The sequence below is a fragment of the Lepidochelys olivacea genome (assembly GCF_965140295.1).
Source record: "Lepidochelys olivacea isolate rLepOli2 genome assembly, chromosome: 3".
Taxonomy (NCBI): domain Eukaryota; kingdom Metazoa; phylum Chordata; order Testudines; family Cheloniidae; genus Lepidochelys; species Lepidochelys olivacea.
In genome coordinates, this window is record NC_140413.1 from 51,431,997 (window position 1) to 51,445,097 (window position 13,101).

The following is a 13,101-nucleotide window of genomic DNA, read 5'->3' on the forward strand; positions in this document are numbered from 1 at the left end:
ACACTAACAATTTGAAAAAAATCTGAGTATGATTTAGTTTATTACAAACTTGGGAAAGAGATGAGAAGTAATGAAATATTCTATGAAATCCAAGGCATCACACACTGCAGTCATTTTTTCTAACTTAGAATCATTGATTGGTTTCCCATACAGTACAATGACCTACTTTCAGCCAGTTATACAAGGTGATGCAGGTTAGTTCCATTATCTTCAGATATATTGACAATCTGGAAAGTGCATTTTTGGCTCTAGTTGCATGGTACTATTTCATACAATGGAAAGTCTATTAGAATGATATTAGAGCTTTAATTATAATGGGGGCATATTATCCTTTAGCTACGCACAAGTAATTCCCATTAGTACTAATGGGAATTATCCACCACCATTGAGAGGTGATTATACCTTACACGTTAAAACAATATTTTAAACCTGCTATGCTACTTATTAAGAAAAGGAAGTTTGAGAAGTAATAGCATAAAAGTATTATGGTTGCAAACATAAAAGGGAATAGCTACTGATCACTTTGTCTTATAGCATTCATAATTTTTTACAAGGAAACCAAAGTTATCCAGAGAAATACTTTTATCGAACATCAAAGCTAACTAAAATATGCTGCTTTGAGCTGTCTTTGAAATATCAGCATCCACATACAGCAGTAATTCAATAAGGGTATAAATAAAATGCAGGGGAAAAAAAGTCTCTTAAAAGTCAACAGTAGTTCCATACAGCTAAAGGGAAGTCAGGCAGAAATTTAGGAATAGTCAAACTGTCCAGCCTAAGAAAAATTGGGAGCAACAATTGCATTCTGTTGAAATGAAAAGCTTGCTGTCTTTAAGGGGATATAAACATTTATCTTACTTTGCATGACTAACATTTTTTTCTCTTCCAAAGGTGGTGTAGTGTTCACTGTCTGTTGGCATTCCACAGTGTAATTTATTTATTCTATTCTGCAATTGTTGTAAATGTGCCTGCTTCTGGTTTTCACTTTACTGAGCTTCACATGAATGTAATTCCATTTATTCCAGTGATCTTACTCCTGATTTACTGAGAGTGAATGAAATTAGAAGCTGGAAAAAATGCTTGCAAATCCCTCTCTCTGTCTTTTTTCCCGCTCAAAAGGAACAGAATACTGACACTTAAAAAATGAATATAGAAAGAATGAAACACAACTACCTTTTTCACAGAAACGCCCAGTGAAATGTAGAGGGCAGTCACATTGAAATGATGCAGCCCCACTAGAAAGATGGATGTGATGACAAGTCCCTCCATTATGGCACAAACTCTTCTGACACACTGATGGCAACCCAGGAGAACTCAAGGAAGGCTCAGCAGGCTTGAGAAGTCCAGACATATCAGAAGCAGCAGCAAGGACATCTGTTGACAGGTGTGTAGAAAGAGGAAGCCTGGAGGGATACAAACAAATGATTAAAAGCAAAGAATTAAGAAATCACAATGAAGTCTAATTTCAAGCAATACTAAAAGTCCATGCATGAAGTTAAAAAAAAAAATTGGATTAATTTTTTAAAAAAACTTGGGGCTGAGTATTTTATTTAAATAAAAATTGTATGTGCATTAATAATTCCCAAGTCAACTCTCCATCCTGCAGGCAGTGAAATAAATAAATAAGAAAGGCAACTGCCTATGCATTCACTGGGGGCTCCTAGTGGAAGAATGTGTGAGTTCCTCCCAGGCAGGAGGAGATCCTCGCTCTCCTTGCATTCAGTACAATTTACACCAGTCATTAACTCTAAATCTGAGGGTCATAGCAAGGTAGTGATGAATAAAAAGAAAATTATATATCAAATTTTTACAGTTTAGGGTGGGTTGTGCTAATTATTTAAATTTATTGCATGAAATTCTCAATCCTATAAAGACAGCACATCATAGCTACACACCTCTCCTCTCCCCACCAACACTGTAAAACTGAAGCACAAGTTATAATCATATCACAGGAATACAGTACCTGTCTAAAAGAGGTGGCAGTGTTCTACTAACTGTATGTCAGATATGGTCACTTTACTTGTACTAAAGTTTTGATACGAACACTCTAAAATTATCCCATGATCAAATCCTCTCCTAGTGCAGTGTATATCTGTACACTGGTAAATACTAGAGGTGGAAAGAAAATCTTTTATTTGAAAATTTTTGAGATTTTGAAAACAAAATCCTGTTCTGCATTGGGACAAAAGAGGGAAATCTCAAAAATGTGCATAAAAAAAATTCAGGTCAATTGAAACATTTTTTTCAATAATTCTGAAAGATTTCCTTTTCAGTGTTGACATTTCCCTCCTGCTCCCCCATTTTAAATGATAAATTAACTTAAATTTCAAAAAGAAAAGTCATTTTGAAGCAAAATCTGGAACTTTTCTATATGCAACTTCTAGATGGCCATTAACTGACAAATGACGGTATCTTGCAGCGGATGTGCCGTATTTTCTTTCCTGCCTGAAGCCAGAAGGGACTTCCAGCACATGAAGTGGAAGTTGGTTGCTATACTGGGGGAAGATTTTTGGATTCCAGGGGCAAGCAGAGACACTACTGAGAATCAGAGAAGTTTAGGAGTTCCTAGACAACCAGGTCCGGGAAACATAAATACCCCAGGTTCAAGAAAAGAAGGAGGTGGCCACTAAGGAACTGGTGAGAGACAAATTCAGAGAGGAGGGCTGGCAATTCATAATCAGCAGAAGAGGTCACAACAGCATTCTGGAGACATGTAGGATGGACAGTCTGTGGGCAACAGACAGAAGAGGCCCAAAAGAAATTCCATACAGCTAGAAGTTTCCAACTGATAACAGATCATTAATGTGAAAAATGTGAAAGACACCTCTCAAGATCCAGCTGGTCCAAGGGAAAGTAGTGATGTACAGGAAACACCTGTGGATGGTAGCTCAGACCAAGTCCTCTTGTTTGTTACCCAGGCTCTTATGATGGGTGTCCAGACAATTAAATAATTTCTTCCCTTCTTTTCCTTTGGTTCCTTGATTAATTTCACTCTCAACATGTCCATTCTGTGCTAAATGAATGCTCATATCTTCCCTCTTTTTACCCTCCCCTTTTGTTATAAGTTTAATGACCTCCTGACTACTCAGCCAGCCTGTTCCTGAGGACTTTGGTTCCCCTTATATTTCAGGGAAGGATATCCAATCTACACATCCTCTTCTCCCCATAGAAAGTGAACCAATAGTCCAAAAAAAACCAAAACCATACAGCTTTGACTTATCCAGCAGTTCACTTTCAGAATCTATCTTCCCTCATTAGTGGGACAGGATGGATCTCAGAGACAATTGCTTGGACATCATTCTTCTTCAGCACACTTCTAATTTCCCTGAAGTCATCTATTATCTGTGAGATATCCTGTGATGCAGCACCATTAGTGTCAATGTGAACAATCACCAAGGGATTCTTGCCCATTGACTTCAGAAGCCTTCCAGGAGCCAAGACAGAAATTCAGTCTATTTGGTATTACTATAATGTACTAGGGTGATTTCCATGATTGGAATGTTAAAATCAATGGTTCTAACTTAAGTAGGAACAATCAAGTGGGCAAAGGGAGGAGTGGCATTCTATGTCAATGACATTATCTGTTTCTGAGTTACTGATAGATAAGAAAATTATCTTGATTGCTTATGGATCAACATCCTAACAAGTAAATCACAAGATGGGGTATTGGTGTGTACTACAGTACACCAAATCATAGGGAACAGAATGACCATCTCCTTACACACCCATCTATAATGTGTAGGATAAAAAGATGCATGAGCATGGGGGACTTCAAATTGAGTGACAAATGCTGGAGGTCTCATGCTGCAAGTACTAAAACATTTGGAATTTCTAAATATTATAATGACGATTTTCTATTTCAAAAAGTGTTGCATTCAACAGAAGGGAATTCTTTATTAAATCTCATCTTGACTGTTAAAGAAGAATGGATTACAGAACTAAAGATAATGGGAACTTAGGTACAAGCGATCATGACTCAATCACATTTATAAAGTGCAAACAGAATAAAGTCTAGATCATTAAAATGCATACTTGGTGCTTCAAAAGGATCCGTTTCACAAAGCTGAAAACAATTATGAGTCAAATCAGCCAAGAAGTACATTTAATCAGAAAAATGTGAATGATAATTGGGAATTGTTTAAGAACACTTTACTACACGTCCCCCAAGAAGTCACAATCAAAGAAGACGACTGTACTGGTTAAAAAAAATAAACAACCTGGTTTAGAAGGGAAGTGATGGTAACTATAAAAATGTATAACAAATGGAAGAAAGGGGAAGCTGATAATAATGACTATAACTCAGAAACTAAGAATTGTAGAAAATTGATAAGGGAAGTCAAGGGATACAGAGAGACATCTATGGCTAGTGGAGTTAAGGATAATAAGTATATTAGAAACAAAAATCCTAACAATGCTATTGGTCCATTACTATATGGAAATGGTGGAATTATCAATAATAATGAAGAAAATGTAGAGGTATTCAATAAATATTTCTATTTTATATTTGGCAAAAACCAAAACAGATAATGTAATTACATCATATGATTACACTCTTCCTATTCCACTAGCTTCTCATGAGGATGTTAACAATAGCTATTAAAGTTAGATATTTTTAAATCAACAGTTCCAGATAACTCTTAAATGCAAGTTATAAAAGAGTTGTCTACGGCACTCACTGGACCATAGATATTGATTTTCTATAAATCATGGAACACTGGGAAAGTTCCAGAAGACTGGAAGAAAGCTCATGTTGTGCCAATATTTTAAAAGGATAAATGAGATGACCCAGGTAATTAGAGGACTGTCAGTCTGACATTCATCCAAGGCCAGATAATGAAGCAGCTAATAGAGGCCTCAGTTAATAAAAAATTGAAAGAAGAAATTCTCAAACAACAACACTTTCATGCAAAAAAAGTTTCCTTTTTGATGAATCACCATGTTCTGATGAAAAAAGTCAGCCAAAAAAATCAGTAAATACATTGTTCTTTGGGCAAGAACATTTAACCATCCAATCTCTGTTGGAACAGCCAAATTTTAAAATGTTTCCTGTACTCATTTTGACATTTTAACTCTAGGAAAAAACAGAAATCAATTGTGTCAATAAGTTGTTACAAATTTCTGTAGCCCAATAGGTGATCACGCCAATAGGCAGTCCTCTAGTGTACCTGATGCATGTTGCCTTTGTGGATATGGAAGAAAGACCCATACATATCTATATGCAGGATTAGGCCCCAAGATCAATTTTATAATTGTGCAGTAACATATGTAGAGATGAGAAAAGTACTGCAGACTGCAATCACACAATGCCAGAGGAAAACAAATCCAGTTGCCATTTGATTCTTGTTTAGGACCCCTTTAGAGCATTAATGGATACAGACTTGCTCTTAGTTTCTGAATTGTCTCATTAGCTGCTAAATTGGTAAGGATATGCGGGAGGGAGAAAAGAGCATGGGAGAAAAGTGGCCAACATCCCCCTTCCCCCGCTCCCCCACATCATTACCTTGATAGAACTGAAAACAAAATGTCTTTGTTCTAATTACCAGGTGACACTCATAGCTGCTTTTTGTGCAGACCACCAAGCTTCTGGCTCATTGAGATCATAAGTGCTTTATGGAAAAAGAGGGACCAGACAGTATAGCTAATAAGCAAGCAATGATCTTTATCAAGGCAAAACACATGAAATGCTTTGTCATAAATATAAAGGGAAGGGTAAACCCCTTTGAAATCCCTCCTGGCCAGGGGAAAGCTCCTCTCACCTGTAAAGGGTTAAGAAGCTAAAGGTAACCTCGCTGGCACCTGACCAAAATGACCAATGAGGAGACAAGATACTTTCAAAAGCTGGGAGGAGGGAGAGAAACAAAGGGTCTGTGTCTGTCTGTAGTCGTCTTGGCCGGGGACAGAACAGGAATGGAGTCTTAGAACTTTTAGTAAGTAATCTAGCTAGGTATGTGTTAGATTATGATTTCTTTAAATGGCTGAGAAAAGAATTGTGCTGAATAGAATAACTATTTCTGTCTGTGTATCTTTTTTGTAACTTAAGGTTTTGCCTAGAGGGGTTCTCTATGTTTTTGAATCTAATTACCCTGTAAGATATATACCATCCTGATTTTACAGGGGGGATTTCTTTATTTCTATTTACTTCTATTTTTTATTAAAAGTCTTCTTGTAAAACACTGAATGCTTTTTCATTGTTCTCAGATCCAAGGGTCTGGGTCTGTAGTCACCTAGGCAAATTGGTGAGGCTTTTTACCAAACCTTGTCCAGGAAGTGGGGTGCAAGGTTTTGGGAAGTATTTTGGGGGGAAGGACGCGTCCAAACAGCTCTTCCCCAGTAACCAGTATTAGTTTGGTGGTGGTAGCGGACATTCCAAGGATAACGGGGGTAATATTTTGTACCTTGGGGAAGTTTTGACCTAAGCTGGTAAAGATAAGCTTAGGAGGTTTTTCATGCAGGTCCCCACATCTGTACCCTAGAGTTCAGAGTGGGGGAGGAACCTTGACATGCTTACATAAAGCCAGATGTCATTGGGAAGTTCATGGTACTTTAATAAAAACTTATACAACTTAAAAAGGAGTTCCCTAATTTTTTTTGTTCTAGAATGGAATATTTTTTTCATTTTGTGAGGTTTAATTTTGTCCCTTGCAGGCAACATCTGCTTACTAAAAATGGTACTGAGAATCTAATGTTTATTGATCTTATCACTCATTATCCTGTTCTGATTTTCTTATGAGTTTTAAACTTTAATATATTTCACTGTTACCTCAAACTTCATAAACTACAGTGACTCACAATGTGAAGAGGTAAATTAGATTGAACAAAACTGTCAGCACTATTTTTGGCCAAGCAAAGTGAGGGTGTTACCTTTAACTTGCTGCCATTTCTCTCTACACTCAGCTTCAATGACATTTCTCTGTCCATCTTTTTGCGTGGATATAATGTTGTAACTTCTGAACACCACATCTGATTAATTCCAAATTTTTAGGGAATGTTCTCAGTATCAATGGGCAAAAGACTACTAACTGTGGTGAAAATAGACAACTGGCTAAGCCTGATTTAGAGGAAAATCAGGCCCACAGACTGCCTGGTGCTTATAGGTAATGCAGTCTCTCTGGTGCCCCTTGTCGCTGCCTTCACATATCACAGAAAGCAGCTCATAAGAACATAAGAATGGTCATACTGGGCAGATCAAAGGTCCATCCATGTCATGCATGGGTCTTTCATGCAGGTCCCCACATCTGTACCCTAGAGTTCAGAGTGGGGAAGGATCCTTGACTGGAACGGGTCTGTCAGGGTTCCTTCCCCACTCTGAACTCTATGGTACAGATATGGGGACCCGCATGAAAGACCCCCTAAGCTTATTCTTACCAGCTTAGGTTAAAAACTTCCAAGGTACAAACTTTGCCTTGTCCTTGAACGGTATACTGCCACCACCAAGTGTTTTAAACAAAGAACAGGGAAAGAGACCACTTGGAGACATCAAATATAAATATCCCCCCCAAGACCTACACCCACTTTCCTGGGAAAGGCTTGATAAAAATCCTCACCAATTGGTACAGGTGAACACAGACCCAAACCCCTGGATCTTAAGAACAATGAAAAATCAATCAGGTTCTTAAAAGAAGAATTTTATTTAAAGAAAAGATAAAAGAATCACCTCTGTAAAATCAGGCTGGTAAATACCTTACAGGGTAATCAGATTCAAAACATAGAGAATCCCTCTAGGCAAAACCTTAAGTTACAAAAAGACACAAAAACAGGAATATACATTCCCTCCACCACAGCTTATTTTACAAGCCATTAAACAAAAGAAAATCTAACGCATTTTCTAGCTAGATTACTTACTAATTTAACAGGAGTTGGAAGGCTTGCATTTCTGATCTGTTCCTGGCAAAAGCATCACACAGACAGACAGAACCCTTTGTCCCCATCCCCGTTCCCCCCCAGGGCGGTTCAATACAAGACAGGACACGGCTTTAGGCAAGCAAGCAGGCTGGTCTGCTGACGGGATTGCCCCTGTCAGCTTTTCCAGCTCTCTTTTATTTCTCTCCCCCCTGTGCATTACATACTCCAACCGCAAAAGGCATCAACAAAGGAAATAATATTACTTTGATTAATATTCTTATTTACCAGCCTCTATCTACTACAATCTTTGTTCTCAGACCTTGAGCCTAGGCCGAGGAAGCTTCCCACGGTTGATGTCCTTATTTTGACTTCCCAGATGGTTCATGTTTCCATGGTCCATGTCCTTGGACAGAGCAGAACAATGTGTGCATTGCTCCTACACAACAGTCAGGGTGTGCCCTGACTGTTTCCAGGTGCATGAACACTACATGAACCCTTCACCCCCCAAAAAAATTTGAAAGTATCTTGTCCCCTCATTGGTCATTTTGGGTCAGGTGCCAGTGAGGTTACCTTAGCTTCTTAACCTGGTACAGGCGAAAGAGTTTTGCCTCTGGCCAGGAGACATTTTATAGCACTGTATACAGAAAGGTGGTTACTCTTCCCTTTATATTTATTACAGACCTGTTCCAAACCCCTAATCATTTTAGTTGCTCTTTTCTGAACCTTTTCTAATGCCAGTATATATTTTTGAGATGAGCTCAATAAACTGATCTCTCACACTGGAAGTACAGTTCAACCTACAGAAGCAATGAAGTGTTCCACCCCCTAGTTCTAATCTTTATACTTCAGACATCCATCTCTTTTACCTATAAAAATAACATATATTGCATAGAAATACTAGGAAAACATGGCACTCAAAGAATTTTCTGTTCAGTATATACAGTGAAAGCACATAAATATTCAGAACTAAAACGTATCTCAATATGAACCTTATTTTCAGAGAAGAAAGAATATATTCAGGGTAAAAAAATCTTTGAGTATATATACATATACACACAGACATATACTGCACACACGCTATTCTCTCTGTACTGATTTTATATATTTGTGCTTTTTTTTGGTGGTTTCATTACTATCTGTTCTTGAGAACTGTTCCCACTTCATCACATTCTGGAGGGATGTAAAACCAAGAGACCAACAACTGACGCCTCATATTGATCTATGGAATTTGCCCTGACATTATGATCCAGCAGAGCTGAAGCTATTTTGGAATATCTACCTAGTGAGATGGCTCTCCTTTAATTAAAAACGCCTTGTGAAGGCCCCGGTCTTGCAATGTGCTGATCACTCTTGTGAGGTGTTCAAACCCTTCCACTCCCATTGAAGTCAGTGGGATTTGGGACACTCAGTATCTTACAGGAGTGCTCAAGCACCTTGCTGGAACTTAACTGAAAAAAACGGTGGAGGTTGTAAGGAAGGAGAAAGTATTAAAATCACAATGACAGATCAGCAGTTTCAATCATTGGCCTCAACATAGTCAGCTACGCTTGATCACCTGGGGGATGGGTTATGCCAAAAATCACTCCTTGGAACTCTTCTGTCCTGGGATGATGATGATAATGGCTTGGTTGGTAGCATTTGATGATGGCTTGGCTGCTGCTATGCTGTGACTGTTACCTATTATACTAATCAGAATCAACTGCCTGTTACCTTGTGCTTCCTCCATCAGTGTTGTATCCACCTGTTGCATTCTGGTACAAAGTTCTTGTAAAGCATCTAGCACAATGGGATCCCAGTCCCTGACTACTACAATACAAATAAATAATGACAGTAACTTTATGATGGAGGCTGTCCTCATTGAAGTTGGTGGGCTTGCGAGCCATCATTCATTTAGGATAAGTGTAAGAAGGAATTAAGCTCTTTTTTTGGAGAAAGAGAGCTGAAACAATAGGAGCTACCACCCAAACCACAGGCCACATGCAATGCTGCTCAGAAATTGAGCTATATGCGGAGGGCTTTTGATTGTTATAGTTTGATGGAGGTGTTTGTATCTGTCAGCATAAGCAGCCAGAGAACATGCAGACAGAAGCACTCAACAAGCCAATCAGAAATCTAGAGAAGCCTTGGAAACAAGGCCATGAGAGAAAGTGAAGGGATGAGAGGTTTTTAGGCCGAGTGTTGGCTAGAAAGAGGCTTGGGACTGTGAACAAAAAAACTGCCTCCTGTAGTTTGATTCATACTGTGTTCTCAGAAACAGGACTTTGAATAAACTCTTTGTAAATAGTCAGGGTTGCATCAAAGAAATACCTGATTCCATCATCAGTTTTCCTCCTAAAGAAACAATGTACAAGACCCTAAATGTTAGCTAATCACTCAGGCCAAAAGGGGTAACAGTCATATTGTAGCAAGTGCATTGAGGCAACATGAAATTGCTCCATTATAGGCAGCAGAATTTAAGAATTATAAATTAACAACATACTAAGTAACCTACTACTTGAGATTACCAGAAGTGATTAAAAACCAACAGAAAATCATTGTCCTCATCCTCTCTCAATATCTAGCCAGATATTTTGGAACTGGATTACGGACAGCTGCAGCACACAGCAGGCATTAGAAAAGATTACACATTTACAGGATAACAAGAATATCTAGAGTTATAATAGGAAATATTTTATAAAAGATGGAAAAAGAACTTTGGCAGGGATATAAACCCTGAAGTTTTGGGGCATAACCCCCAATAGCTAGAGGTTGGCTTATGATGAAGTTTTTCATAGGAATAAGTTATTTTATAATTGCCTTCTGCAAGGTTTATTCCTCTGAACCATCTGGTATTGGCCACAATCAGAGACTAGATGCATCATCTGTCTGATCCAATATGGCAAGTCCTATGTTCTTATGTCCACTGAAACTAATGATTTTCAGCCCAAGCTAATACTTTCACTTCCATTCCTTACTCAGACTTATACTATTTCTCTACTGTGGACACAGGTGTGGAGAATGCTATGGCTGAAACTGCATGGACACATGCAATGCAGCCTATCTGCAAGTCACTTTGTTGTTTGTTTTATTCTGTCAACAGTCTAGTCTATGTAATTAAGGAGAGGAAATAAAGAGGTTCTTGGTAGTTTGAGTTCATACTGCTTCATTTGCTACTTTAGGTTGTCAGCCCTGGCAATATTGGTCTGGATGTTTTGCTTCTAGATGGTGCCTGATTGCTGATGTGCCAACTTTGCTTCCAGGCTTCCTACAGATCACTTTTTTATTGCAAAGGGAGAGAATAGTTTGCCTGGGTTCATTAATGGGGCAAACACCTGCAGCTGCAGTTACAAGCCATTCAATCTGCCATGAATAAGTAATGACCCTGACTCAAAACAGTTTAACTAAAACATGTATTTGAATAAAATACCAGGAAATGCTTAAAAGTCACTTAGTAATTGAGGTGCTGGGAGTTTTGACAATGTGTGATAATCAGACAAAGCCAGATTTGAGTTTCAGTGACATTAGAAAATCTAATGCATGATGCTGGCTATGCATTATTTAGTTCGCTGCCACCTTATCACTGAATCAGAGGTCAGTGATGCAAAAAAAGGATCTTGTGTCTTATTGCAAGTATCAATAGATTGATCTGTTCTTAACAATAAAAAGGTGATTTTTGTAAGCATGTAACCTTGTTAATAGCTAACCATAGGAAAATTAGTAATACTTGCCTCAAAACAAGATGTGGAGAATGAGGGTTTGATGTGCAATATTTCTTTATAGATATATACACTTCAGATTATCTGTTTGATATTAACCTGCATGATGGCCAGTAATTAAAATCAAGACAGGCTGTTAAAGAAGAAACCAACAGGAAACAAAACAATGACACAAAACAGAGTCTTATGGAATAGCTGTTTATTGGGGAATAACTTCTGTCTGGCTACATCCGGGCTAGAATGAGCCATGGCTGAGCCTAGGATCAAAGGGAATCCTAAACTTAAAAAATACTGGACTTGGGAATGAGGAAAGGGAAGATGGGTGCTTGCTGACCCAAGACTAACAGAGACACAGAAACAGAGGGAGCATGCCACAAGCAAAACAGGTTCTCCCTCCCAACTCAGAGATAGCAATAAGCTGAACTTCCCTGAGTCATGGATAGAGTGGTTCAATTTACATAAAAAATTCCGTAGGCCTTTTATTGTGTTAGCCTATTTTCTTAAATTATTTGTGCCTCTGAAGAATGAATGAATAAATAATGTTTTGCTTCAAAGATGCTGCAAATGCATGGTGTCAGAGATTCCCTAAAGAAACTTTCACATTTGCTAAAACCAAATTGGGCCTGTGTCATTAACACTGTTGGGAATCACAGGAGCTGCAACCCAGAGATCCATTCTGAGAGTGTCTGGACTTTGTAAGATGCAGAAAGCCAGGCCTCAGAGATGCACCCAATGCACACTAAAAGAGGTCCATGGCTCTATGACAAAGGCATCTGTATATTTTGAAAACTTCTATTTCAGACTGATTAACCTCCTTGTCACTTGAGGAGGTGTATGATCAACAGCATGGCAGTAATACTAGATCTGTGGACACGCACTAAACACACAGAGGCTGTAAAATAGAAAAGAAAAGACACACTAACCGATCTGTTGCCCTCTTCTGAAGTATTTCTATAATCTCCCAAGACAGATAGTGAATGGAGTTAGACACAGCATGTATCTACTGTGGCAAATTGCCAGCACTACTATGATGGGTCTTGCGCTTTCTCTTCTCGGGGGGGGGCAGGGGTGTTCAGGGCACCATTTCTTGCCCCTGAACTGGGGTATTAACTGCCCCACTAGTGTCCTAGAGGAAGGGAGTGGAGAGGGAGGGACCCAGGCCCACCCTCTACTCCTGGTCCCAGCCCAGGGGCCCTAGGGATAGCAGTAAACCACTAGAACTAGTGGTTCCTTTCCCTGGGCTACTTCCCTCTCCTGCCCTTCAACTTGTGGGGCTTCCTGCCCTCCCTCTGCACAAACCAGGTGTCCCTTTACCTAGGGTCTTGGTCTTTTTAGCCCACTGCAGCACTTTTCGAAACTCTCCTCTGTTCCCTCCAATCTGCTCTCTGCTCCAACACCAATCCACTCTGCTTCAACTCTTCCTCCTATCTGATTGAAGCAGGGGGGTTTATCATGTGACTGACTTCAGGTGCTTTAATTAATTTATAGCAAACTTTCTTCCCTCTATAGGGAATAAGGCTCCCTTCTACACTCTCCTGCTGCCCTCTGACCTGGGCTTTCCTTG

General features: G+C 39.0%; 1 protein-coding gene across 1 annotated transcript in view; it reads right to left on the minus strand.

The window, feature by feature from the left end:
* EYS (eyes shut homolog) overlaps window positions 1-13,101 on the minus strand; it is a 1,492,075-nt gene that overhangs the window by 375,105 nt on the left and 1,103,869 nt on the right. Inside the window, exon 34 of the mRNA XM_084624916.1 lies at window positions 1,174-1,403. Coding sequence (XP_084481042.1) covers window positions 1,174-1,403 — 230 coding nt within the window. The remainder of the gene's footprint in view (window positions 1-1,173; window positions 1,404-13,101) is intronic.